The 25,867-nt window shown below is 36.2% G+C and overlaps 1 protein-coding gene across 2 annotated transcripts in view; it reads left to right on the top strand.

Annotated features, from left to right (window-relative positions):
• Window positions 1-25,867, top strand: part of PDCD10 (programmed cell death 10) — a 47,526-nt gene that overhangs the window by 15,762 nt on the left and 5,897 nt on the right. Inside the window, exons 2-5 of one of the 2 annotated variants that reach the window (XM_049867321.1) lie at window positions 5,718-5,824; window positions 14,602-14,655; window positions 20,193-20,310; window positions 21,631-21,757. In XM_049867321.1, the coding sequence (XP_049723278.1) occupies window positions 5,729-5,824; window positions 14,602-14,655; window positions 20,193-20,310; window positions 21,631-21,757 (395 nt within the window). In that variant the 5' untranslated portion in view covers window positions 5,718-5,728. Of the gene's footprint in view, window positions 1-5,613; window positions 5,825-14,601; window positions 14,656-20,192; window positions 20,311-21,630; window positions 21,758-25,867 lie in introns of both variants that reach the window. The other variant, XM_049867320.1, reaches the window with a different exon arrangement.

A 25,867-nucleotide genomic window follows, 5' to 3' on the forward strand; every position in this document is an offset into this window, starting at 1 on the left:
TACCAGTAGTTCCCAGACTGTCCTGTTTATAAGAATCATGTGGGTTGTCTTCTAAAAATAAAACCAGAACCCTGGACCCCTCCCTGGAAATTTCGATTAAGTAGCGTGGGATTATGTATTTTTAATAGACAACAAAGTAAATGTGATGGATTAGGTCTTCCAACACGTGGGAACTGTAGCACTCTTCTACACTGTCTCATAGAGAAAGTATTCTACAAGTTATTCTCATAGAATATACTTTTGTATCCAACTTTTGGGATTTTTGCTTATGTATAAAGTAAGATTAATTTATGTTGGAAATTCTTATACTTTGAGAATCTTAACTCCTGAATTGCACTTCAGTTTGTATCCTATGACCTAAAGTCATCCTTGCAGTCCTAATAAAAAAGGAGGTATTAGAATTTACAGTATCTGACTTTTATTGTTATTTATTTTTATTTGTTTTTCATATAAACTTCTGTTGGGAGTTCTCATTTCATTTGCAGTCATCTGGTGGTTATGTTCTCTTAGCTTACTGCAGTAAGAGGAGCTTGGGATAGTTAAAAAAGAAAGTAGAAAACTGGTAAATATGACTGATTCCAGACTTTGCTAATAGAAATAATTAGGTTTCTGCGTTTGTTTTTGTTTTGCCAGGCTAGATTTTTGAAAAGATTACTGAGACTGATTCAACTTATACATTGTCTGTTACCACCTTAATTTGTTCTTTAAACAAGAGTCCAGTGTGCCTGCTACGAAGACTAATGTCTATTGGGAAAAAGAAATGCACTCATAAGTGGGGACATCAATACATGGAGTCTCCTCACTGCTAGAATGAATAAACTTCTTTTAGCTAAGTGTTCATAGACAGGTTGAAGATGCAACAAAAATAAAATGTCCCCTTTCTAGAGAGAGATAAAAGGAATTATAAAGATTAAGGACCAAGTGAAAGGGCTAAGTACTGAATTTTGACTATAGAGAAAAATGAGACAAATATACCTGTTGAGAAACATTTTAAATGTAGAATTTAAAATGTAGCTTCTTTTGCTACCAAAGAACTGCATATCAGTGCCAGGGGCTTTCATATGCCCCCTGCTTTTATTTGGGAATAAATAGAGCTTTGGCCTTAGAGTTATCTTAGGCCCCAGATGGAGTAAAGTGAAGCTATTTCAGGAAATTCTGACTCTGTGCCTTGAGATAATACCCTAGTGTAGCTCTTAAAATGAGCAGACCCAGGTTGGTTAGGTAGGGCAGAAACTCCTAACAGTTTGGTGTGGAATGGCCAAAAGCCTATTTTTGTTGCCTCCTCACTCTTTTTTGGTTCCTCACTCTAAACGATTGTTGTCTTCAGCCCAGGAAAATATTTAAAGCTGATTCATCTTGTGTTAGAAATTATTGTTGTTGTTAGTTGTGGTGGAGGTGGTTCTGGCTCATGGTGACCGCATGTGTGCAGAGTGGAACTGCTACATAGGGTTTTCAACACTGTGACCTTTTGGAAGCAGATTGCCAGGCCTGTCTTCCAAGGTACCTCTGGTGGGTTCAAACTGCCAACTTTTCAGAATAGTTGGACACTTAACTGCGCTATCCAGTGACTCCTGTGTTAGAAATTAGGGGTGCTATTTTAAATATTCAAGGAAATAAGTATATATGTTCATACTGAATTTGTATTACTATCCTCACATCACAAAGGGTGTTTTTGAAGAAAAATTTAAGCGTATACCTTTTGTCTTAAGTTTTTACAGCTGAAGTTTTTTTTTTTTTTTTTTTTTAATTCTACAGATGCTGACAGCTCAGATGGAAAGCTTACTTTGTATTGAAAAATTTTCCCCCAAAGCAACACATTTGAAATGGGAGACATAAAATAGGTCTTGCTACGTTGCTACCACTGAATTTTCATTTTTTTATTATTAATTTTATGTATTGTTAGAGAAATTGTGACCATTGGCAAGTCACCACACCATTTTGGACTTTGCTTTCTTTTGCAGGGTGACTTTTTAAGACCTTTCCGAATTTGAGATTTTGAGCCAGTGATCAATCTTCAGTTGGTCATACATGCTTGATCAGCAGTCACCCCAGAAACCAGTACCCATTCGAGGGCTGAAAGTTTGTTAGTGTGTTGCCCAGCTGGCCGGGACCAGGCCACATCCAAACTGGAAGGAAGGAACCTTGCCAAAGGGCCAGGCTTCCACCCTCAATAGCTGGCCTTTGCAGTTTTCCATATCAGGCTCTTTGTTGCCTGGAGTGATTGCAGGTTGTCCGTTGGACAATTTAAAATGGCGAAGCATGTGGAACAAATGGTGAAAGAGTGTTTTAACTTGAAATTGAACTAAAACAATGATTTAATATTCAAAAATCCCTATTGTGATTGTCGGATTGTCGATTTTCACTCTCACATAAACTCTAATGAAACTCTGAGGGATCCCAGTTTCTCAATGTGAGTTTCCAAAAAGTTCAATTTTAAATTGATTCTTTGGAGCATTTTCCCATAGGAACACTATTAGAGAGTGGTTGTGTGTAGGGTTGCTATGAGGTGGAATTGACTCAACAGTAGTGGGTTTGGTTTTTTGGTTTTGGTGTGGTGTCAGTCAATACTGTTTTTGTGGCGGGCTTTAATACTGTTCCTATATTTAGCCCATAATGTTGCTAAAGTACTGTTCTTTCTGATGAAAAATAATAGCTGACAGTACTGTAAAGTTAGTTTTCAAGGAGATAAAGGAGATAAATGTGTATTTTCAAGGAGATAAATGTGTATTTCTCTGTTAATTTGAATCCTAAATGACTAAGTGAAAATTTTCTGACATGGTACAGTACTGGAGCTACAGCTGCTAACCAAAAGGTCAACAGTTCAAATCCACCCACTACCTGCTCCTAGGAAACACTATAGGGCAGTTCTGCACTGTCTTATAGGGTCACTGAGTTGGTATTGACTCGATGGCAACAGGCTGGTACAATACTGCGTATTGAATGCAGTTTTAAAAAAATCAATGCCAGTATTTACAAAAATTAAGAATTTGAGCAGGTTTATTGGGGGAGATAGGTGGAGAAGTCAGCTGAAATTCTTAAAGTTACTAGCCCCCTCCCAACCTCTTCACCTCTGTCTGCTTTTATAGATGCACATGTGTTCAAAAGAACAAAACACAAAAAGCATTCCATTGACCCTACTTTTCCCCTAGAGTATTTTACTTTCTTTTTACTGAGATTCTTGAAAATTTCGATACATCTCACACCCCTTTACTCAGCTCCTACAGGGACTTACCACCTGTGATACACAAGTGACACTGCTCTTTGAGGGATACTCTTAACCTCATCAAGAGTTCATAGAAGGTTTTTATCTTCCATGCTTGGTGGCATATACAACTTTGGACCACCTTCTCTTTGAAACCCTTCATTTTTGTGATGCTGCATTGTTCTGATTTTTCATCCAACCCTCCCACCCAACTTCTCCCTGTATAATACAGTTGTTCATTTTGTCTTTCTTTCCATACTGTAAGCTCTATGAGGTCAGAGACTGTCTTGTACTGCCATGTACCCTGTATTTAATACCATGTCTGATATTGTATCAGTATTAACAGAGTATTTATTAAATAAATGTGATTGTTTTTTCTTTCTATCACCAAATGAGACAGCTCTCTTGAGTTCTGTTGGCTCTGTTCTACTATTTCTTGTTTGCATTTTTCATTGATATCCATGCCTTCTGCTATTATCTGTACAATGCATCCATTCCATCCTTTCTATTTTGACTAGGATCACTGCATTTCAGCCCCTTTTGTGTGCCAAGTTTATTATGAAAAAGTAGTCACAATTTATTTCTAAATAGAAAAACAGGTTAGCAATGGCAGAGTTAAATAGGAACAGCAGGGTTACAGTTGAGTCAGAATCGACTCCACAGCAACAGGTTTGGTTTTTTTTGTTCTTATTATGTATTGAGATCCTGTTTCTAGCTTAGACATACCAGGTCTCTTAAGTTCTCCCTTCCTTCAGGTTATATTTTATCCTTCATTCTGACCAGAGCAATCTACCTAAATCAATGGTTTGATCAAATAATGATTTTCTCTTGCCCTGTAGAATAAAATTTGGGAATTACTCATTTTTATCTTTTTTTTTTTTTTGGCTCTGTGATGTCAAAAAGGAGATTTCAGCTCAGAAACAGGAAAAACTTTCTGTGTTTAGAGCTGTCAGAAGCTGTTTCAGTGTGTGTTGAGTTCCCCTTCACTGGTAGGGGTGATAGGGTAGGATAGTAAGTAGTTTTCAAACCGGACAGGATATTGGAGCCTTTTGAAACTACAAGCGCTGCCAGCCTACGTCTCCTCCAGGCCTTTGGTTTTATCTTTCAGACTGCTCAGGTCAACATTCAGGACTTCTATAATCTGGCCTAAAGAATTTTTTATTTACTAGGACCAAGTCTTATTCATCCCCACTGTATCTTGCATGTTGTTGGTGCAAAACATTTATCTGTTAAGTAAATAAATAACTTCCGGTCACTTTCTTGGGTAGATGGAATGAGGTACTTTGTTGCCACTTTATGTTTGGTTTTGTGATACATGTCAGATCTTGATTCAGAGTGCCCAGGATCAAGTCTTGCACCCCAGGTAAGTGATCTGGGGCAAGTTATTTACCATCTCTTAGCCTGCTTTTTCATCTATAAAATAGGAATGACACGTATTATAATTATTGTAAAGTAAGTCATTGTGAGGAGTAAATGCATGTGAAAAACATTTTAAAATCTGAAAATACTTTAAAATGGAGGAAGTTATTCAAAGGTGATAGCTTTTGTTAAATATAATAACGTGTATCACTACTATTACTCTTGCACTTACTGATTATAGGGTCAGTGTTTAGCTTAGCAAAGGAAACAGGTGTAGTTGCTTTCTCTTTAAAAGCAGCTTATTTCCTTAACCCCTCGAGGCCAGATTTCTCTCTTACATTGTTTAATTCTTGATATTTTAATCCCAGACGACCAGTATCTCTGGGTTTCTCCGTTTTTTCAGTTCTTCTGAATACCACAAAGTACCACTGGTAAAATTAAACAGATGCATTTTCTCAATTAGATGCATTTGGTAGAATTTTCCCAATTTTAAGTCCCCCCCCCAACCGATTTTTCTTAAATCTTTGGCGCTTTCTATGTTCTGTTGTTATTTTTAAGTGGCAAAATCAGTGAACAAGCAGCAAAAAGATTTTAATGAAAATCTTAAACACTTTAATTCTTTATTTTTTCCTTATTCTTAATTCTGTAACTTGGATCTTTATACATGCTTACACAATTGTACGTTTCATGGTTATAATTTTATATTGCACATAAATGTTATAATTAAACATCTTATTGATACTTTTTCCTGGATTGTTTATGATAGAATTAGATACATTATTCCATGGTGTTTTGTAGAGAGTCTCTGGGATTTCAAAGTGAGTGAGTTTGTCAGTCACTGCTTTGTGGAATACTACTTGATGAAGGAGATTAGCTATAGGAGAGGGCAGTCCTTAGGTCTGTGGATTAAGAGAGAGAAGCCTCACTGGCCAGGGTTGCTGTCAGAAGAAACTATATTAATTAACTTTTTATAAGTTAGGGACTCCTATAATTTGGAAAGGAAAATTCCACTTAATATAGTAAATATGTATTCCTTCTTCCTCTTTCACCAGGTCAGTATATGTTCTGTGCCCTATTCTTTTATCACAAAAAAGGGAGGAAATACTGCAGTGAATGAAGATTCCTCTGCATTTTAGCACTGCTTTTTCTCCTGTAGTTGGCTTTTGAATGAGGATGACAATGGAAGAGATGAAGAATGAAGCTGAGACCACTTCCATGGTTTCTATGCCTCTCTATGCAGTCATGTATCCTGTGTTTAATGAGGTAAGTGGGTAAACATTTCCTCATATATTCTCTGCAATTCCTTAGTGGCTGTTTACTCATTCATGTAACAAATATGCATATAAATGAACTTATACCAATATGCTAGGCTCTGTGCCAGGACTGAGCATAAAATACTGAAAAAACGAGATCTATTGCTCCCCTTTGAGGTTACACTGTAGTGATAAAGATGTTGACCTAAAGCACACAAGAACACAAGTAATTATTTAAATGACAATTTGTGAGAAGTGCTGTGGAGTAAAATAAAAAAGTGGGTGTTAAATAAAATAGCAGATGGGAGCTATTTTAGGGCCCAGGACTGACCTTACTGAACAAGAAACATACATGCTAAGATCTGAAAGAGGTAAGCAAGAGTTAGATGAAGAGCTGAGGGATAAATGCATTCGGGTAGCCAGCACAGCAGGAACAAAGAGCCTAATAAATTACAGCCCATGGTGATAAAACTTTTTTTTTTTTTTACCAGTATTTGGAAGAAATCATTGTTTCGTGTCTAGAGAAGACGTGGTTGCTTTTTTATTTAAGGACTTTTCTAGTACTTAACATCAGTACTTTTGGGGTCTTCTTGTAAATTAATATTATATGTTTGTCATGGATTGAATTATGTTCCCCCAAAAATATGTGTATCAACTTGGTTAGGCCATGATTCCCAGTATTCTGTGGTGGTCCTCCATTTTGTGTTGTAACTTTATGTTAAAAGGATTAGGGTGGGATTGTAACACCCTTACCAGGTCACATCCTGATCCAACGTAAAGGGAGTTTCCCTGGAGTGTGGCCTGCACCACCTTTTATCTCCTAAGAGATGAAAGGGAAGCTAGCAGATAGTTGGGACCTCACACCAAAGCAGCACCAAAAGCAGAGCACATCCTTTGGACCCTGGGTCGCTGCGCCTGAGAATCTCCTCGACCAAGGGAAGATTGAGAACAAGGACCTTCCTCCAGGGCCAACAGAGAAAGCCTTCCCCTGGAGCCAACGCCCTGAATTTGGACTTTCAGCCTACTGTCCTCTGAGGGAATAAATTTCTCTTCCTTATAGCTATCCACTTGTGGTATTTCTGTTATAGCAGCACTAGATGACTAAGACAGTGTTGTATAAAGAACGCTAGCACCAGAAGTCCTTTAGAGATAATTTAATCAACCCCACCTTCCTTTTAATGGCAGACTGAGGCCATGGAATGTGAAATGATTTTCCTAAAATTACCTAGGACTAGAACCAAATCTAGGCCTCCTGACTTCAAACTCAGTGGCTTCAGGTTCTTTTCTCTGTAATTAATTACTTTTTTTCTGTCTTATTAGTCTAATTAATTAAAGCCATCAATACTGTTAACCTTATTGCTGTTACTGTAGCCTGTAAGAACTTAACCATTTCCAGTGAAAAAAGCTCTAACAATTTAAGTGATATTTTTCCTACACTTCAGAAGTGGATTGTGTCTGAATCTTGACTTTGCAAAACAGTTACATTGGATGTGGTATTCTGGTAAAATAAATTGTTGGAATGAACACTGATACACCTTTTCTATTCATGTGTAAGGAAAATTAACTTGAAAGATAAAGAAGTGGCTATGAATGGACTAGTATTTTCCATGAATAAAGGCAGTGATTCTCTCCGGATGAGATCTGAAAACGTGGGTTAACAGGCCCAGAATTAGAACGCGTTGCCAAATAAATGATTCACAGTTGGTCCAAGAACTAATTGTTAGGAGTGAAGTTTGAACATGATGTGCCTGAACGTGGCCGACTGAGAGATGCTACAGCACATTGGCAGGTTCGGATTCTCAAATCGACTTTACTTACCTAACATCATAGTATCAAGCTGTCTTTTGAATTATTTCTGTAGTATATTTAAAAATGAGTATTCTGAAAGAAAGGCTTTTAGAAATAGTCATGGTAGTTAGGTTTCCTTTTTGATAGAGATGAAATCTAGGACTTGATTTAGGAACAGCAAAATTTTTGTTGTGCCTTCAGATGTAAAGTGTTTGGTTAAAGGAATAAAATACTAGCATTGTTCTCTGGCTTTCCAGTATAGTAATGTAACATTTCAAATAAGTTACCTAATCAATTAAACATTAATATTTAGCTGTAGTTCACACATGGATTTTTCTATAAATCTACTAATAGGGGAAATTAGAATATAGTTGGGCTCCGCTCTTCTATGCTGTGCAGACTTAAAGATAAAAATGGTTGTCAAATTGATCTAACAGAAAGTAGTACCATAGTAGTAGGGATGAACTTCTTACTTATCGAATCTTAATTATTCATTGAATCTCATTTACAATGTATTTTAAGAACTAAAAAGCTTACACAGCCTCACTTAAAAGTAGATCCATAATAGTAACAGTGGTAGTCTAGAAATCATATTTTAAACAGATTTTTAGCTAGCAGAACATTTCTGATACCTGGGGAGATTTTAGTACTGTTACTCAAGCTCACAAGGCAAAATTATTTATGGCGTTCAGGGAGCTTGATGCTTCCTCGATTTCATAAAGCATGGTCAGACAGCTGAGAAGGAATAGTCTTCTTATTTAATCAGCTGCTGCAGAGTTCAGAGTCCAAGTAGATTGCATGGGTTGTAAATGTCCTGTGAAATAGGTTTCCTGGTTGCATTATGGAATGTCGGGTTTATGGAAACCTCATGCCAAATCATAGGTCTGGTTTTCATGTAGCTATTATTTTGTACCAATTCTTTGTATATGGAGGAAGAGAGCTGTATGGTTGAGTTCTTCATTCCAGCAGGGGGGAAAAAAAAAAACTGTCTTTTTTTTCCTGTGTCCTTTTAGAGGAAATATTTTAAGGTGAAATATAATTTTTAAAGAAATTATGTGTTCTGTTTTGAAACAGAAATGAAAAACAATTTTGCAACCAAAGATAAATTTTATATGCCCAAAGGTTTATGTATTTGTTAACAAATCACATAAAAGCATTTCATCTAAATCAATAATTTAGTATCATTTCATTCAGAAGCATCCAAAGCAGCTATTTTTGCCAATTCTTGGTAGAATAGCCAACTTTTTAAAATTTTTCCTAATAAGCAGATGAAACCTGGAAACACCCAACTTTATTTATCCCCTTCCTCATTTTTTTTTTTTTTAATTTTTTTTGGTTGAAAAAAAAAAATATTTGAACTCCAAACTTTGAGCGTAGTAGATTTACTTTAACCCCATGAACGCATGGGTTTCACCTACAATCTCACCTTTCAGAAGTGATCGTAGTTAACGTTTTGGATTTGAATTCTGCTGTGCCACTTCCTCTGGAAACCCTGGTGGCATAGTGGCTAAGTGCTACAGCTGCTAACCAAGAGGTTGACAGTTCAGATCCGCCAGGCGCTCTGTCGAAACTCTGTGGCACAGTTCTACTCTGTCCTGTAGGGTCGCTATGAGTTGGAATTGACTTCACGGCATTGGGTTTGGTTTTTTGGTTTGGGTGCCACTTACTAAAAAGTTAGAAGTTCACATCTACCAACTGCTCCCTGGAAACCTTGTGGGGCAGTTCTGCTCAGTCCTATAGGGTCACTATGAGTCAAAATCAACTCGACGGCAATGGATTTTGTTTCGTTGTTTTTTGGTGCTGCTTAAACCAAACCAAACCAAACCAAACCCAGTGCTGTTGAGTCAATTCCAACTCAGAGCAACCCTATAGGACAGAGTAGAACTGCCCCACAGAGTTGCCAAGGTATGCGTGGCAGATTCGAACCGCCGACCCTTTGGTTAGCAGCCGTAGCACTTAACCACTATTGCCATCAGGGTTTCCAAAGCTCCAGAGGGGGGCTTAGTAGGATGTATAGTCTTATTTCAGGTTTCCTATGTGTAAAATGGGTGTAAACAATAATATGATAGAATTAAAATCTTACAACAACTCTGTGAAATAAATGAGTTAATATATTTTAAAGTGCTTAGGCTGGTACCAAGCACGTAGTAAGTGCTATGTAAGTGTTAAAAACCCAGTGCCATCGAGTCGATTCCGACTCATAAGTATTAGGTATTATTATTACAATGAGACGTTGGTGATTCAGTACTTGAGTTCTCACCTTCCATGCAGGAGACCAAGGTTTGATTCCTGGCCAATGCACTTCAGGTACAGCCACCACCCATCTGTCACTGAAGGCTTGCGTGTTGCCGAACACGTGGAGCTTCCAGACTAAAAATAGTATGAAAGGCCTGGCAATCTGCTTCTGAAAATCAGCCAGTAAAAACCCCGTGAACCACAACAGTCCAGTCTATAGCCAATCATGGGGGATGGCACAGGATCAAGCAGCCTTTCATTCCTTTGTTAATGCGGTTGTCATGGTTTGGGAGCCAATCTGATGACAGCTAAAAAAAAAAAAAAAACCTAAAAAATAATTATTACAGAACGTTCAAATACATTTTTTGACAAAATGCTGTCATACCCTGGAGTTTTATATACTTGTAGGTAATGTTTTAATTGAATACTTCCATATTAATTAGGTAGCTCTGCTTACTTTTTTTTTTTCTTTGCCAGATAGCTTGGCAACCCCAGAAACTGATTCTTTTAGAAACATTTATTGAACTTAGTATGTGTAGCACACAACTGATGACATTTGCTTTCTCTGTGACAGTGCAGAAGCTAATAGGTGGCCTCTGGATTCCATTTACTTCATTTTTTTTTCTGGCATTTTATTTTATTTGATGCATTATCATTGTCATTTGAATCGCAAGTAGTGTACCTGGAGTTCTCATTCATATGACTTGGCCCAGTTTAATTTCTTTTTAAAGAATAGGATTAGTAATTTTGTGGGAAAAGAGAGGGTGTCAACTTGGGAAAATCATGCCTGATTCTGAGGAATGAAGTAATTTGTAGACAGTTCAGAACTAGTTAACCTAATTATTTTGACCTTTATAAAATAAAAGAGGGGAAAAAAAAAAACAGATTTCATAAGATTTTATGCAAGACTCTTTAAAACTTGAGGAACCAAAGGGCTAAATGGTTTGTTTTTTTTTTAATTATGAGCTTAGGAAACTTAATGGCTAGAAAATAAAATATAGCAATGAACTGAAACTTAACAACAGAATCAATATAATGAGTTCCCTATGGAATTATTATTATGTGTAAGCTTTTAAAATGTTTTTGTAAATGATCCAAAGTGTCTGAGTTTGGAGTTGATAGTTGTTGTTGGGTGATGTCGAGTCGGTTCCGACTCACAGTGACCCTATGTACAAGAGAATGAAACACTGCCTGGTCCTGCGCCATCCTCACAATCGTTATGTTTGAGCCCATTGTTGCAACCGCTGTGTCAGCCCATCTGGTTGAGGGTCTTCCTCTTTTTCACTGACCCTCTACTTTAACAAACATGGTATCCTTCTCCAGAGACTGATCCCTACTGAAGACATGCCCAAAGTATGTGAGATGAAGTCTTGCCATCCTTGCTAAGTTGATAGTGAAGAATAAGTGACAGGAGGAGTTCACCAAACTGAGAGTAAGCAGACTGTGGGGTGGGGGTGAGGCCTAATGCTAAGTTCTCGCAGTCCACGAGTTCTTCCCAATGTGCTTTAACAGGCACCTTTTCTTCTCTTTTAAGTAGATGAGATTTTATATATCCTTTTCTCTCACTCTGAATCCCTTTTTTTCCTCCTTACTCTTTTACTGGTAATATGGAAGTCCTATATATGGCTGAGGCCCTAAGAGTACTCTGCCCTGGCCCCCCAACCCCCCGCAATATCCATTGATGTAAGGTATAATCGATCATATGTTCCTTCCATCTCAGTTGGACCCAAAATATGGTGCATGAGCTATCAGTTGCTGCTAATAGAATTATTGCACCAATTCTTTAAAGGTACCCTAACCAAAGATTGTTTTCCCAAAAGCTTGCTAAAGTGCTGGACGTCATTAGTAAAAGTATTTGAAACAAAATGAAAATCCTTTCCTGTTCTAAACTTAAGTAAAATCATTATTCACCCATGTGTTACCAATCCTCAAACTCTAAATGGGGGAGCTACAAAGGAAAATCATTTTGAGAGGCCACGCTCTTCAAGTTCAAATCCCATCTTTCTAAAGACTTTACTTCCTAATTCAGCTGGCAATGAAGCCACCAAATTGCTGCTTGCTTAGATTGAGCTTTTGGAGTCCAGGACCATAGGCTTTTTTTCTAGCTCTCACATTGACTTCTTGCACATGATAGAAACTCAAGAATTTGTTGGTTTATTAAGTAGCTGAAGAGATTCAATGAGTAGGGTAAAGTCCAGTTGGGAAAGGGTGAGTACAGGGAGGCAGGGTAGCATTGTGCATTGGGGTCGGAGCCAGACAGACATGGTGTGAATCCTGGCTCTAGACTTAACTAGCTGTGTAGCATTGGGCAAGTTTTTGTAACTTGAGTTTCTTCCTCTGTAAAATGAAGATGACAATAATTAGCTACTGATTTATTGTGAGGGCAAGAAATACTCTATATAGTGCCTGATCCATAATAGGTATTTAGTAAATACTCGACGAATCAAACCTGTTGCTGTCAAGTCAATTCCGACTCATAGTGACCCTGCAGGACAGAGTAGAACTGCCCCATAGCGTTTTCAGGGAGAGGCTGGTGGCTTTGAACTGCCAACCATTTGGTTAGCAGCTTAGTAAATAGTAGCTGATGTTTGGATATTATGTCACAGACCAGAGACCTGAAAAAAAAGTACTTTTTAACATAAGAGAAAAAAACATATCTTGCTACGTAAGGAATACAGGCAAAAATTATAGATTCGAGAAGGATTTAGATAAATTTATTAATGAAAGATAAAGTTCAATTCAAAAAATATGTTTTTGCCTGTGCTCCTGACTTTGCCCTGGGCAGTGTTGATACCATAATGAATAAGAAAGCCTATAGGGTTTATTGCAAGGTATGTGTGTATATACATACATACATATATATATATATATATAAATGAAATGCATCCCAAAATGACTCCCAACAGAGTTCTAGCGAGATGCTTCACAGCTCACAGATTTTAGTATGTTTTAACTTCTTTTCTAAGGTACACATACGTACACTTAATCTAGAGATGTTGATATCTGTCTTGGATAATTTTATTAGTTCTTCACTGACTTTTCTTAGCCTCTTTTACCTGCCTCACTCTTTCTTAAAACGTACCAAGCCAGGCGGTGGAGAATCAGTTAATAATATATCTGACTCAGACCTGTGACTTGCTGCAAGAGGTCAGAGTGCGGTGTAAACCCAAATAAGGAAATGAGCTCATATCAGGGTGGAAACAGTCATCCTGTCTGTCTGCCCCTGCCTCCTCTTGCACAACAAGAACTTGAGATCAGACCAGCTGCTAGAGTACCTTTTTTTTTTTTTTTGTAATACTCTTAAGTAGTATTCACTATAATTAAACAAATTAAGTGAAGACAGAAAATACTTTCATTTTTGGAAACATACCTGATTAATTTCATAACTCCTTACATTGTTCTTTGCTATATTTGCCTAGTGTCTTTCCTTTTACTTGCTAAGGCGCAATATTAGATTTTACACAAGATTTGTAAAAACCAAGTTAAATTGACTTGTTTTTTTGGAGTAAACTATTATCTTGGCAGATTTTGTTGCATTTACCTTATGTTTAAGTAACTCTTAAGGAAGTAAGATTCTTGGCAATTCTGACTGTCTTGCTTAGAAAATAAATTGATTTAAAGTGTTGGAGTTTTCCTAGATGTGTATATTTAGTGCCATTTATAAAGCAAATCTTACACTCTCATTGCCTCAAGGAATTGAAAGGATTATTTATTGCATTGTATATGTTCATAAGGTTTTTGTAGAACTATTCCACTTGCATAAAAATCTATAAAGGTTACATTGTTTTCCAACATTTCAATATTGTCCCAAATAAAAAATATATATACAGTTTAGTTTTACTGAGTTAACTAGCCCAGTCCTTGGAGACATAAGAAATCTGAATCTAACTGTGGTTATTTTAAGCCTGACCGTTAGCAGCTCTTCTACAAATGGGGTTATTTTTATGAAGTTGTATGCCTTCTTTAGCTTGCTGAAAAATGAGTAATATAAAGTGTGTAATAAGGACATCTTTCAAAATTATAAAGCTCATATGTTTGATATGCCTTTGAGTTGAACATTTGATACACTATTTTAGGTAACCAGTTCTTAATCCTGACAATATAGAGAAACAGGTGTGAGAATCTCTGAACTCCATAGATGATCTACGGTCTTCAGTTTGAGTATCAAACAGATTTTTTATCATAGCTATTTGCTAATTAATAAAGTAGACTAATCAGTTTAATTCCTGGCTGAGGGATTCAAAGGCAAATTAAAAGGAGAAAGGTGGATAGGTAGAAAGAGAATCTAAAAAAAAAAGTTCATTAATATTATACACACACACGCTTGCCATGTATTTGCCTATCATAACCATAGCTGTGGTAACAATGCATTGAGAGTTTAACCTTGAATGTTCTGTGTTTTCAATAATTCAGATAAATATGTTTGTTCTTTCAGTAGGGACTGGTTTTTTGGTATGATATCGTTACTTTATATTCTGTGCTTATCTTACGTAAAATAAACCCTAGTTTTAAGGTGAAATGTGTGTTTTGTTTTATTTTTTTTAAGGAATAAACAAAGGACTGATGTATTACCTTAATTTTTCATGGTCCTTAATGAAAATTTTAGATGGCCTGTCTGAAGAATTATGGTGATTTAGAGCCATTAACAACTATTTTTTAATTGAATAATGGATATTTCACTGTGATTACTACAGAATACAATATCAGAAGTATGCTTTACTCCCCAAAATTGATATTAATAATGATTTCAAATTTATATTGCAGCTAGAACGAGTAAATCTGTCTGCAGCTCAGACACTGAGAGCAGCTTTCATTAAGGTAAGAAGCAAATAATTTATTTTGATGATTAAAATATATGTTATATATAAATCTAAATGCCATGTGATAATTGCCAGTTTATTTTCTTTTAGTGGAAAACCTTTTCAGCCACAGCACAGTGGCTGAAGTGCTCGGCTGCTAACCAGAAGTTCAGTAGTTCGAACCCACCAGTCTGCAGGAAAAAGATGTGGTAGTCTGCATCCGTAAAGTTTTATAGCCTTGGAAAGCTGAGGGCAGTCTACTCTGTCCTGTAGGGTCGCTGTGAGTCAGAATCTACTCGATGACAGTGGGACGCCTCTTTTAGTATAGTCTGTAAAGCTTAAAACACTTCCAAAAAGTGAACTGGAGGAAGTGCTGTTTCCTTAGCATTCATCTTGTCATTTGATGCCTTTTGAAACTGACTTCCTCAGAGTGTTCTCTCTTTAGATTTAGAGTATCTTATTGAATTATTAAAAATTTATTTGTAAAATTATAATTTAAAAAGATATTCTCTATATTCTTTAGTTTCAGAGCAAGAGTATAAAAAAAGAATATTTTCGAGTGGAAAAGTAAGTCCTCTGTGTATGATGAATTTTAGTTCAAACCCATCAGCTGCTCCTTGGAAACCCCGGAGGGGTAGTTCTGCTCTGTCCTATAGAGTTGCTCTGAGTCAGAATCGATTCAACAGTGTTGGGTTTTTGGTTTTATGTACGATAGTTTAAGGGCATTTTGAGAGAATGTACAGTTAAGTCACTCAAAATGAATTTTTTCATTGTCTGTAGACCTAAGCTGTACGGTGAATAACCACTAGCCACATGTAGCTGTTGATCACTTAACATATGGCTGGTTGAGATATACACAACATATGAAATGCACAAAAGATTTCAAGGATGTAGTGCAAAAAAAAAGGGAATATAAAATAGTCATAATTAAATTAATTACATGTTGAAAGGATAATATTTTTGATACAGTATTAAAGTAACTTCAGCTGTTTCTTTTAAGGTAGGCTCTAAAAAATTTAAATTTTGTTACAGAGGTGGCTCATATTTGTTGTTCACATTGTATTTCTATTGGGTAGTACTACTCTAGAGGCTCTTTTTCATGATGGCTTCATTCCTTAGTATAGAACTTTGTCTCCCCCCAAAACTGCCTAAGAATATATGCATACCTAGATGTCTTCAAACTTTTAATTTTTATTTATGTGTATGTATGTTTCTGTCAGTAGCTAAAATAGTTTCCTGTTTTTTAAGTAGCATTGTTTTAAAGTTTTACATAGAATAAAGTTATAGTCAAGTTTTATTTGACTTGAAGCTACAAATCCATCTAGCTTGATTTCTTTTTATGATTCACGAGATTACTTTTTTGATAGCTCTCTAGCTTAGTACCACTAGACATCTTCCTTAGCATTTCACCACAAAATTTACATTACATATGTTGAATTAGAGCTATTTTGATAGGTTTAAAACTCTAAAGTGCAATGTGTATATACACATATACTAGCTTCATTAAAATAACATCCTGCCAATATACTGGGTAACCAAAAACCAAACCAAACCCAGTGCTGTCGAGTCGATTCCGACTCATAACGACCCTATAGGACGGGGTAGAACTGCCCCATTGAGTTTCCAAGGAGCGCCTGGTAGATTTGAACTGCTGACCCTTTGGTTAGCAGCCGTAGCACTTAACCACTATGCCACCAGGGTTTCCAATATGCTGGGTTAATAAAGAAAATTAACAAAGCAACGTGATTATCATTTTTTGTTGTTGTTTTTCCTTTTGAGTGTTAGTATGGTTTTCAGATGGTCATTGTGGAGGCATGATAGTGACTATCTAAAGCATCTTGGTGGCCAAAGAAAAGACAGAAACATGATCTGGTGCACAGTATAGTATCAACAAGGCAAAAACCAGTTTTTCAGCTTTTTCTGATACAGAGAACAGAGAGAAATTTTTCCTGTGGATCCTCATAAAGAGGACCTTGTTCAGAGAAGTAGATGATATCTTTATTGACATTCATAAAATAGATAAAATAATTTCATGAGGCTTTATCTTTAATATCTGTACGTATAGACTGATGATTCAAAATTCAAGTACAATTACAAAGCAAACAATGTTTTTAACGTATGTGGCTATTTATGAATCTGGTTTGATTCATGAATAAAATTTTATTGTCCTCAGCACTGATTTTTAATTGGGGGCAGTGGAAGTTAATTTAGAGGAAAATGGATTAATCACTATTACTTTACTAGATTTTTAAGTACCATATTTAATTTACGTTGAACTCACATGACATTAAAAGAGAGCCTGTGTTAAAAAGTTAAAATTTTTGTGTTTTTTAAACCATAACTTTCTTGGAAGAGATTTTTAAAATACCTCACTGGACCAGAAAATCTTTTATATCCATGTTTCCAGTTCTTGGCCCACAACAATGGTGATATTTATCAAGCTTTGCTGTCTTTGCTATTTGGAGAAAAAGAAAAATATTAAATTAGTTTTTATCAAGATACAGTAATACTACTGAATATTACTTGTTAAACTTTATGTATGTTCTATCTGACCCCTTGTAACCCATTCACCTGAGAGATTCTGAAAGGCCATCCTGGCTCCTAGGTGGAGAATCCATGGTTCACAGTAGCGGTTTTTACTGCCTGTGGCATATGTGCTCTCACAGCTGGCTTCTTCATAAAAGATTGGATGCCACAGAGCTCAAAGCTGTATTCTGGGGAGAAACCTGGAGGTGTAGATAGTTAGAGTCTATGATTTAAGGGCAGAACTATTTGTTTTGGCTCTCAGAGGCATTGGGTAAATTTAAGACTTTTAAAACTAATTTAACCAGGACTTATCCAGAAGATACTAAGACTACTGTTCCCATAATATGTGAGGAGACGTGCTGGGGACCCATGCCAAATTCACAGGGGTGCATAAAAGCGAAAACCAAACCTGCCGCCGTCCTATCAATTCTGACTCATAGCAACCCTGTAGGACAGAGTAGAACTGCCTGTGGGGTCTCCAAAGCTGTAAATCTTCACTGGAGCAGACTGCCCCATCTTTCTCCTTGGGAGCAGCTTTTGGGTTTGTACTGCCAACCCTTCAGGTAGCAGCCGGATGCTTTAACCACTGTGCCACCAGGGGTGCGTAGAATATGTTAAATTCTTGAAGGAAACAGTGATACTCAACATCTGCCGATGGTGAGTAAAACTACTAGCTTGATGTAGTTTGTAGTTTCAACATGAAATTGGGCTGCATTCCTTTTGATGCTATTGTATCTTTGTGAAGCTGGGCTTTCGATAGTTGCTGTGATAAAAAAGCAAGTACCACAAGAAAATCAGCGTGCAACAGGAAATGAACGTGGCTGGAGTACCATATTTTTCACAAATAATGAGCCCGTGTAAATAATGCCCCCATATATACAAAGCACATAATAAGCCTAGAAAGACAATGCACGAGGGGGTTGTGGGGTTGCCAGAAAAACATATGATGTGTGTGTTATTTGCATAAAAATGTGGTAATCTGATTCCAGTGTTTGAGAACTTGTGCGATGCTCAGCAGTCACACACACACAAAAAAACCAAACCCATTGCATTCGAGTCGATTCTGACTCATAGCGATCCTACAGAACAGAGTAGAACTGCCCCATCGGGTTTCCAAGGAGTGCCTGGTGGATTCCGACTGCTGACTTTTTTGATTAGCAGCCAAGTTCTTAACCATTGCACCACCAGGGCTCCTAACACACACATCCCATTAATAAGTAATTACGGTTAAGAATGAAACAAAATATTTTTTTTCTTTGATTTTTTTTTTTTTTTAAGGTTACTAAGTTGTTAGGATATAACTACTTATTGTTTGGGCGTAATAACTTAATAAATAGCATTGTTAGGTTATTTCTTTTGGCATTAAGGGCACTGTGCCCTTAGTGTAATCTCTGTGAGATTTCTGTAGTGCTCCAGCTTTGGCATTTCAGGGCCTCAGACCAACTTGGTATTGAAAACTTTCTTCTTAAGCTGTTGGTGTTTCTTTTCAGTACCTAATTATAGCTTAATAAGAAAGGTGTTTTGTTTTGTTTTGGTTTTGCTGGCATTCCCTGAAAACACATAAAGAATGGTTCCCCCACAAGGTAATTCATTATTTAGGTAGTTTCAGTCTTAGAGGAGGAAAATAAATCACTGTTACCAAATAGTGGTTTATTTAAGTAGTATACTATGTGTACTTTTGCAGCAGTTTACCAAATTAATATTGTTGACACCATCTTAAGCCATATTTATGCAACTTTCCTTTTGAAGACAATCTTTTTTTTTTTTTAATATTTTAAATGTATCCACAGAAACAAAAATCAAAACTGGTTATAAAAGAAGAGAATTTAGCAGGACACACTTATTAATCATCTATCAAAGTGATTTCCCTGAATAGCATTTGACAGCAGTTAAAATGATCCCAGGATTGAGATAAATGTCTGTATTTTCTTTTCCCATTTTCTTCCACCACCTTTCAGTTTTCGATACATGAAATCTAATGAGAAACAAGATGTTATAATGGAAAGAGCAATAGGAACAGAATAAAGCTGTGCCTGCAGTGATATCAGAGTGGAATTGAAGAGGCAGAGGTTAAGTGTGTTTGACACAAAGGGAAGCAAATAGATTGCCATCTGATTAAGACCATAAATTGTGTTTCTATTTGCTACTTAATATCAGGGCAAAAAAAAAAAAAAAAGGAAGCTATCAGCATAATGATTAAAATTGACAGGCATCATAGAAACAAACTTGGAGTATGATTAGAAAATTTGAAAAATAATAATAAAATAGAACAGAATTACTGGAGAAAACAAAGATCTGATAATTAACTTTGGTAAATTCAGAGCTCTTCGCGCTCAGTCTTGAAATGACTAGAAGGTTTTAGTGCTCTAGGGAGTCTAACTTACATAGAATGAGTGCAAACTCATTAGTGAAACAAATTCAGGATGTAGTAAAAGGATTAATGATATTCTAAAAACTAGTGAAGGGAATATTCTTACTACAAAAAATAAAAAAGGAAATTAAAATCATTGTGTGGGAAGGTAGTTAAGGGACTATAAAGGAAAAGAAATCTTGCTTTTTTGTTGTTTTTCCTGGCATTGTCCTAGTTTAAATGCAAAGGATCTGCAAAATACTGGAGAGACCAGTCATTGCTTGACCCTCAAGTACTACATAAGAAAGAAAATTCTAAAAGCATTCAATGTATTTAAAATAACGAAAAGAGTAACTGATGGATAACAGAAAAATACAGATAACCTTTTTTTCTGTCTATGTTACTCAGTTGCAAGAGAGTGAAGGAGAAGTAGGAAACATTCAATACTTTATGTTCAGATGGAAAACGGGATGATGGCTGAGGCAGAAAGTAGCTGATGCACCAGCTCTAACACAATGTGAATGAATGGCATCGTGGCACACGGTTTACAGAGATTTCTACCCTTACGTATGAGTTGGCCAGCCTCCGAAACTCACAGCAGATTCTAATACAGTTAAGTTTGGGCTTTAAAATGCTCATTTGGTTTCCATTTTTCAAAACTGGTTTCCTCCTTCTTATAGGCTGAGAAAGAAAATCCAGGTCTCACACAAGACATCATTATGAAAATTTTAGAGAAAAAAAGTGTAGAAGTTAACTTCACAGAATCCCTTCTTCGTATGGCAGCTGATGATGTAGAAGGTATCAGATATCTTAAAATTGTTTAAAAGCACTTTCCTCTGAATCATTATTTAACAGAAGGATCTTTCTTAATTTCTTTCCCTCTCTTCCTCTTTTTCTTCCTTCCTCCCCCCTACCCTCTTTCCCATCCTTCTTGTCTTTCTCCTTCATTCTTCTTATTTTGGGGGTTGTGAAAACAAATCTGTATAAAATAGTAAAGCAGTCCTTGCTTTTTTTTTTTTATATTTGTCAGATTTCATTACTTAACAGTGTTTATTCTTCATGTTTTATTTTTTCTCTATTAATAAGATGTTTGAAGAGTTCTACTTTCACTAAAAGATAAACTATTTTGTGTTGATGTTTTAAGCAAACCTCAGTTTGAAAGACATGAGTTACTTTGTTTTTTACTTTAGCATAGCGTGATACTTTTTTTTTCAAGCACAGATTTGAGAGAGCAATATAATAACTATCTTTTTCCCATTTTTTGCTTTTTTCTAATAATTAGAAACAAATTTCACTTAAGTTCAGTAGCCATTCTCCTGCCAATTTAGGAAAATAAAACAGTCTAATTTCCCTTAGTTTTATTAAGGGAGGGAAAAAAAGGTAGGTATTTTAACTGATTCTGTAATTGTAATGAAGCAGAATCTTCAGCATTTATAAGAACGCTCTCATTATTCTAGACCTGAGCATTTGCAGCTTGTTAGACAAGAGTATATCAGTGAGTTATAATCCTGCTAAGTCTACAACGAATCTGCTAGTGAACTTACTTTTCCTCTGCCTGGTCCAGTTGAAAATTGAACCTTTTGTCCAAAGTTGTCCTGTGATGCCAGCCCTTGTGCTGGATTTGTGGTGGTGGTGATTTTTGTTTTTAAGTGAGATAGCAAAAATGTGCTGAAGATGCTAGTTGGTTGAGTTTGGGGCTTACATCAATAATGAGCCACTGAACGTTCAACATAGGAGTTTTAAATCATTAAACTCAGCTTTTTCTTTAGTGATACTACCTTTCCATTCATTATGAATATCATCACTTCATTTAAGAGTTCCTTCTAAAAAGGTGAGTTTGGTTAAGCCCCTTGCCCCTTTTTTAAAGTCGGATTTCTATTTACTCAAAATTGAAAATGTTTAGTCTTTTATTTTCAATATCCTACTGGGAAGAAGTCCTAACATTATTAGTGACCTAGTTTGAACTCTTAGTGAATCCTGTCTTGCAACATTGTCTTTCCTAATTATCTGGCCTTTCTTTTTCTTTTCTCTCATTCTGTGACTAACATTGAGAATTCTTAAATTTGAGTTTGGCAGGGAGTTGCATTATGTTTTTTGTTAATGTATTTATTTTATCAGAATATATGATTGAACGACCAGAGCCAGAGTTCCAGGACCTAAATGAAAAGGCACGAGCACTTAAACAAATTCTCAGTAAGATCCCAGATGAGATCAATGACAGAGTGCGGTTTTTGCAGACAATCAAGTAAGTTATTTTTTTATTTTGGTTTTTCTTGAAAGTATTTCAAAGGAACCACTCATTCTAGATGTTTTTATTTTGCTATAAAATTAATATTAAGCTAATTTGAAATTTTTATATAGTACATTTTTAGTATTAACTTCTAAGCTAGGATGTTTGGCCTCAGAGTACAATAACATCAACAATGGATTAAACGTGCATAAACCAGAATGTAATTTATGTATTATGTATTATAAGTAATGCAGAGATACAAATATCAGATTAAAGTAAACGAATACACAGAGGAGTTAGATAAATCTTAGATATCTGTAAGACAGGAGACCAAAATTATTTTTATTTCAGAATGGCAGAAGTCACTATGCCAAATAATGTAGTCTAAGGCATAAATAGCATTTTCTAATACTGATCAAATTGTGAGCCTCCAAGTTCTTGCCTTTGGGATCCAGGTTAAATAAGACTGAGAATATACATGGTTCCAGGAGGCTGGCTGGTGAGGAGCAGCCAGAAGGATCATTCTAGAGCAGTGGTTAAATGAGGGGTCACTCTCTTCTGGGATGCAGTCAGGGAACAAGGGGGAAACATCAACCATAATTTCTAGGTGAGTATTTTTAAACTAGAGTCTGACAGTGTTCTCCAGTGTCACCGAGTAGAAAACAAAACCAGGAATAATCATAGTGGCACTAACAATGCAACCTTGTGGTGCAACCAGAAGTAGAAATTGCTAGAAAGGAAAGATTTAGCTCAAGTCTTTTTCTGGAGGAGTCTGTGTCATATGTGACCTTTTAAATTACCTAAGGAGGCTCATGTGGAATAAATATTAATATTCATCTCTCAGAAATAATCTTTGTAATCCACATTGAGAAATATTATTTTAGCTCATTTGGACACCTACTTTAAGTGGTATGTAGAGGGAGGAGTATGTCCAATGTTTTATATCTCACAAGGGTTTTTATATTTTACCTTTGTAGGAATGTTCCAACTTCCTTTAATTATTTTTCATATATGAAAAGAGGGAAACAGTCAACTACTTAAGCATTTTTATTTTTAATCTGCTAAAAAAAAGAAATTTTTTTTTTTATGGGTAAAGTAAGCAAGTTTGGCCTATGGGATAAATTGTCAGCGACCTCAAACTTAGCTGTTTAGACAACTTATTTCTAGAGTTTTCAAATAAGTTAATAAGTTTTAATTTGCTTTGATAATCATGTATTTGTTGATGAACTATGCTATATACCTGTGAAGATTTAATGTTGAATATTTTCGGTAAATTTTGCTTTAGATCATTGAAGTAGAGGTTTACGGAATCAGTGTCATCTTAATAATAATGATCACTTATATAGAATCTACTATGCGTTAAGCACTGTTTTAAACACTTCACATGTATTAACTTCATCCTCAGAACTATAAACAGATGAGGAAGTCGAGGCACAGGAAATTAAGTAACTTTCCTAAGGTCACGGAGCTAGTAAGTGGTAGAGCTGGGGTTTTGAACCCACTCAGTCTGACTCCAAAGTCTTCTCTGCTGCTTCCCAGTCGTAGACTCATAATGTTGATTTAATCTGTTGATGGGGAAAAAAAGTTCTTTTTCTGCTGTTTGAAAGAAGTGTGATGAAGGACACCCTGTATAGAATGCCAGTGTGTAAAAGACACGACAGTGTTGTGTTTGAGGCTGGGGCCGAACTGGCAGGCCTGGAGCCCTCATCCTGCATACTTTGATTCTTTTCCCCTTAAAGAGCCCCCCGGGGATCTCTGCTAAAACCTCTGTGGCTTTAAGGAGATGCAGTTTGAAAACTGTTTTATTACAGTCACATTTCAGTCATAAGAAAGTTGAGGTGAAGAGCCTGAGTCTTGTCCAGAGTCACTGATGGAAGCTCAGTTAGGGTCTTGTCTCTCATTTATGGGGCAATAGAAATAGTTCAGTTCTGTTTTCTGGAATGTACTGAGCACAACTGACTAAAGAGCAATGGCAGCGAAAATTTTTTTCTTAACTATTTTAGAAGGGTTAATTCACCATGGAAAGTTTCTTAATATATGTATTATTTTTAAAGTAAAATTCAACCTTGTATAAATTAGCATAAATGTTTAAGGTGTGATTATTTTTATCACTATGATACATATTGATGTATTTTGGTACATGTTGTTACCACAGATAATTGTTTGACAAATTAGTGAAATTGCAATCAAAATGGTTTATCCTTCAGGCACAGCATACTGTGCAGTAACTATTTTTCTTTAAAGCACTTTACTTTCTCATATTTAAAGTCATTATGCTCTTCTTTTTATTTTAGCAATGTTTTCCAATAAACATAAATACCTACCACACCAAGTATGTACATGATGCTATAAACCAGTAACCCAGTGCTGTCGAGTCGATTCCAACTCATAGCCATCCTATAGGGTAGAGTAGAACTGCCCCATAGAGTTTCCAAGGAGTACCTGGCAGATTCGAACCGCCGACCCTTTGCTTAGCAGTCGTAGCACTTAACCACTATACCACCAGGGTTTCCCATGATGCTATAGGTTATGCTAAAGTAGAAAAAATATTCTTGACATCTAACAAACATTCAGGTCTTTTTAAATGTATTAGCAGACCTGGGTTTGAATCTCCAGTCCAACATTTGTATGTGTAACGTTGAATAAGGTGCTTAGCTTCTGTGGTTCTAATTTGTACCTCTGAAAATGAGGATAATAGTTGTGAGAACTGGAAGAAGTGATATCCATAAAGTATCTAGCACAGGACCTAGCATAGGCACACCCTCAGGGCACATACCAGCAGTGCTGTGAAATAAGGTTTTTTTCCTCCCTTCTCTCTATGGAGTTGATTAGGAAAAATGATGCAGCAAACAAATATTTTAAATATTCTTTTGATTAATCAATGTTTCTATTTGATTATATTTGAGATAATGTAAATATTTTATAAAACTAATTCATAGCTTTTTTTTTTTTTAAGTCATACATTCTAATTAATGGATGAATAGTGGAGACTTGTGATTTGATAGACCAGAAAGCCATGCATTTAGCCCAGTTACTCTCTGTAATCTGCATTTGTATATTCTTAGGTTAAAATTCACCCAAGTTTGTCTCAAGTCAGGGGTTCTTATGGTGGCTTCAGAACAGCTTTTCTAGAGGTATCCAGTCTAGACCAAACTAAACATAAAGCAAAAGAATTTTCTTCCTTTACAGTGTATAAACACATTATCGTACACGTTTGGCTGGCATGATTAGAAGCTGTTCCATGGCATTTTTTTTCTAAGATGTGTGTTTATATTTCATCTAACGTCCGTTGTGCTTCTTTCTGCTTCTTTCATTCATCCGTTTCCGAAATGTTACCCCACTAAACAGCTGCAAATTGTTACATTCCCTTCCACTGTACCCACACTATGTGTCCCTTATTACAGAACCCATCACCTCCAGACTGTGCATAGTTACACTATAGATATTTTACCAAGTTTTCCACAGTTCTTTACCTGTTCGGTTGTCTGAAGTATTTTTTTATGCTGGTATTTTTCTCTCATAGGAAACAAACTTTCAGGCAGCTAATAATGTGATTTAACTTTTCTACTGCAGACCTTGCTATTATAAATGAAAATGCTGTTCTGTGTACCTGTGGGTAACATACTAGTTGACATATACATTGTTACAGAGTGCTTTTAGAGAAAATTTTTCAACAACTTGATAGGTCATTAACAGTCTTTTGCCTCATATCATACAGAAGGCTAGGCCTAGGGATAAACAGCCTTGAGCAATGGAGTTCTTTATAAAGCTCTGTTTCCAAAGCTCCATGTTCCCACACAGTGGTTACCAAACCTAGCTCATCAGCAGAACCTCTGGGGAGTTGTTTTTTTGTTGTTGTTTTTTTTTTTAACGATACAGATTCCAAAAGGGTTTATTAGTAAGTCTGGTGTAGGGTCCAGCAAGCCCCGCCCCCCTTTTTGTTTTGTGCCATAGGTGAGTGATGGAGTGACCAGTCTGAGAACTGCTCTTCTGACTGATGGAATCCTGCCTTTAATATTGTACTTGGACCATGTGCTCATCTTGTTGACTAGCCCTGAGAGGACATTTTTATCATCCCTTTTTTAGCAGAATATTAAAGTGTATTGCAAAGTGAAACTGTGTATA

The sequence above is a fragment of the Elephas maximus genome, chromosome 23, assembly GCF_024166365.1.
Source record: "Elephas maximus indicus isolate mEleMax1 chromosome 23, mEleMax1 primary haplotype, whole genome shotgun sequence".
NCBI lineage: Eukaryota > Metazoa > Chordata > Mammalia > Proboscidea > Elephantidae > Elephas > Elephas maximus.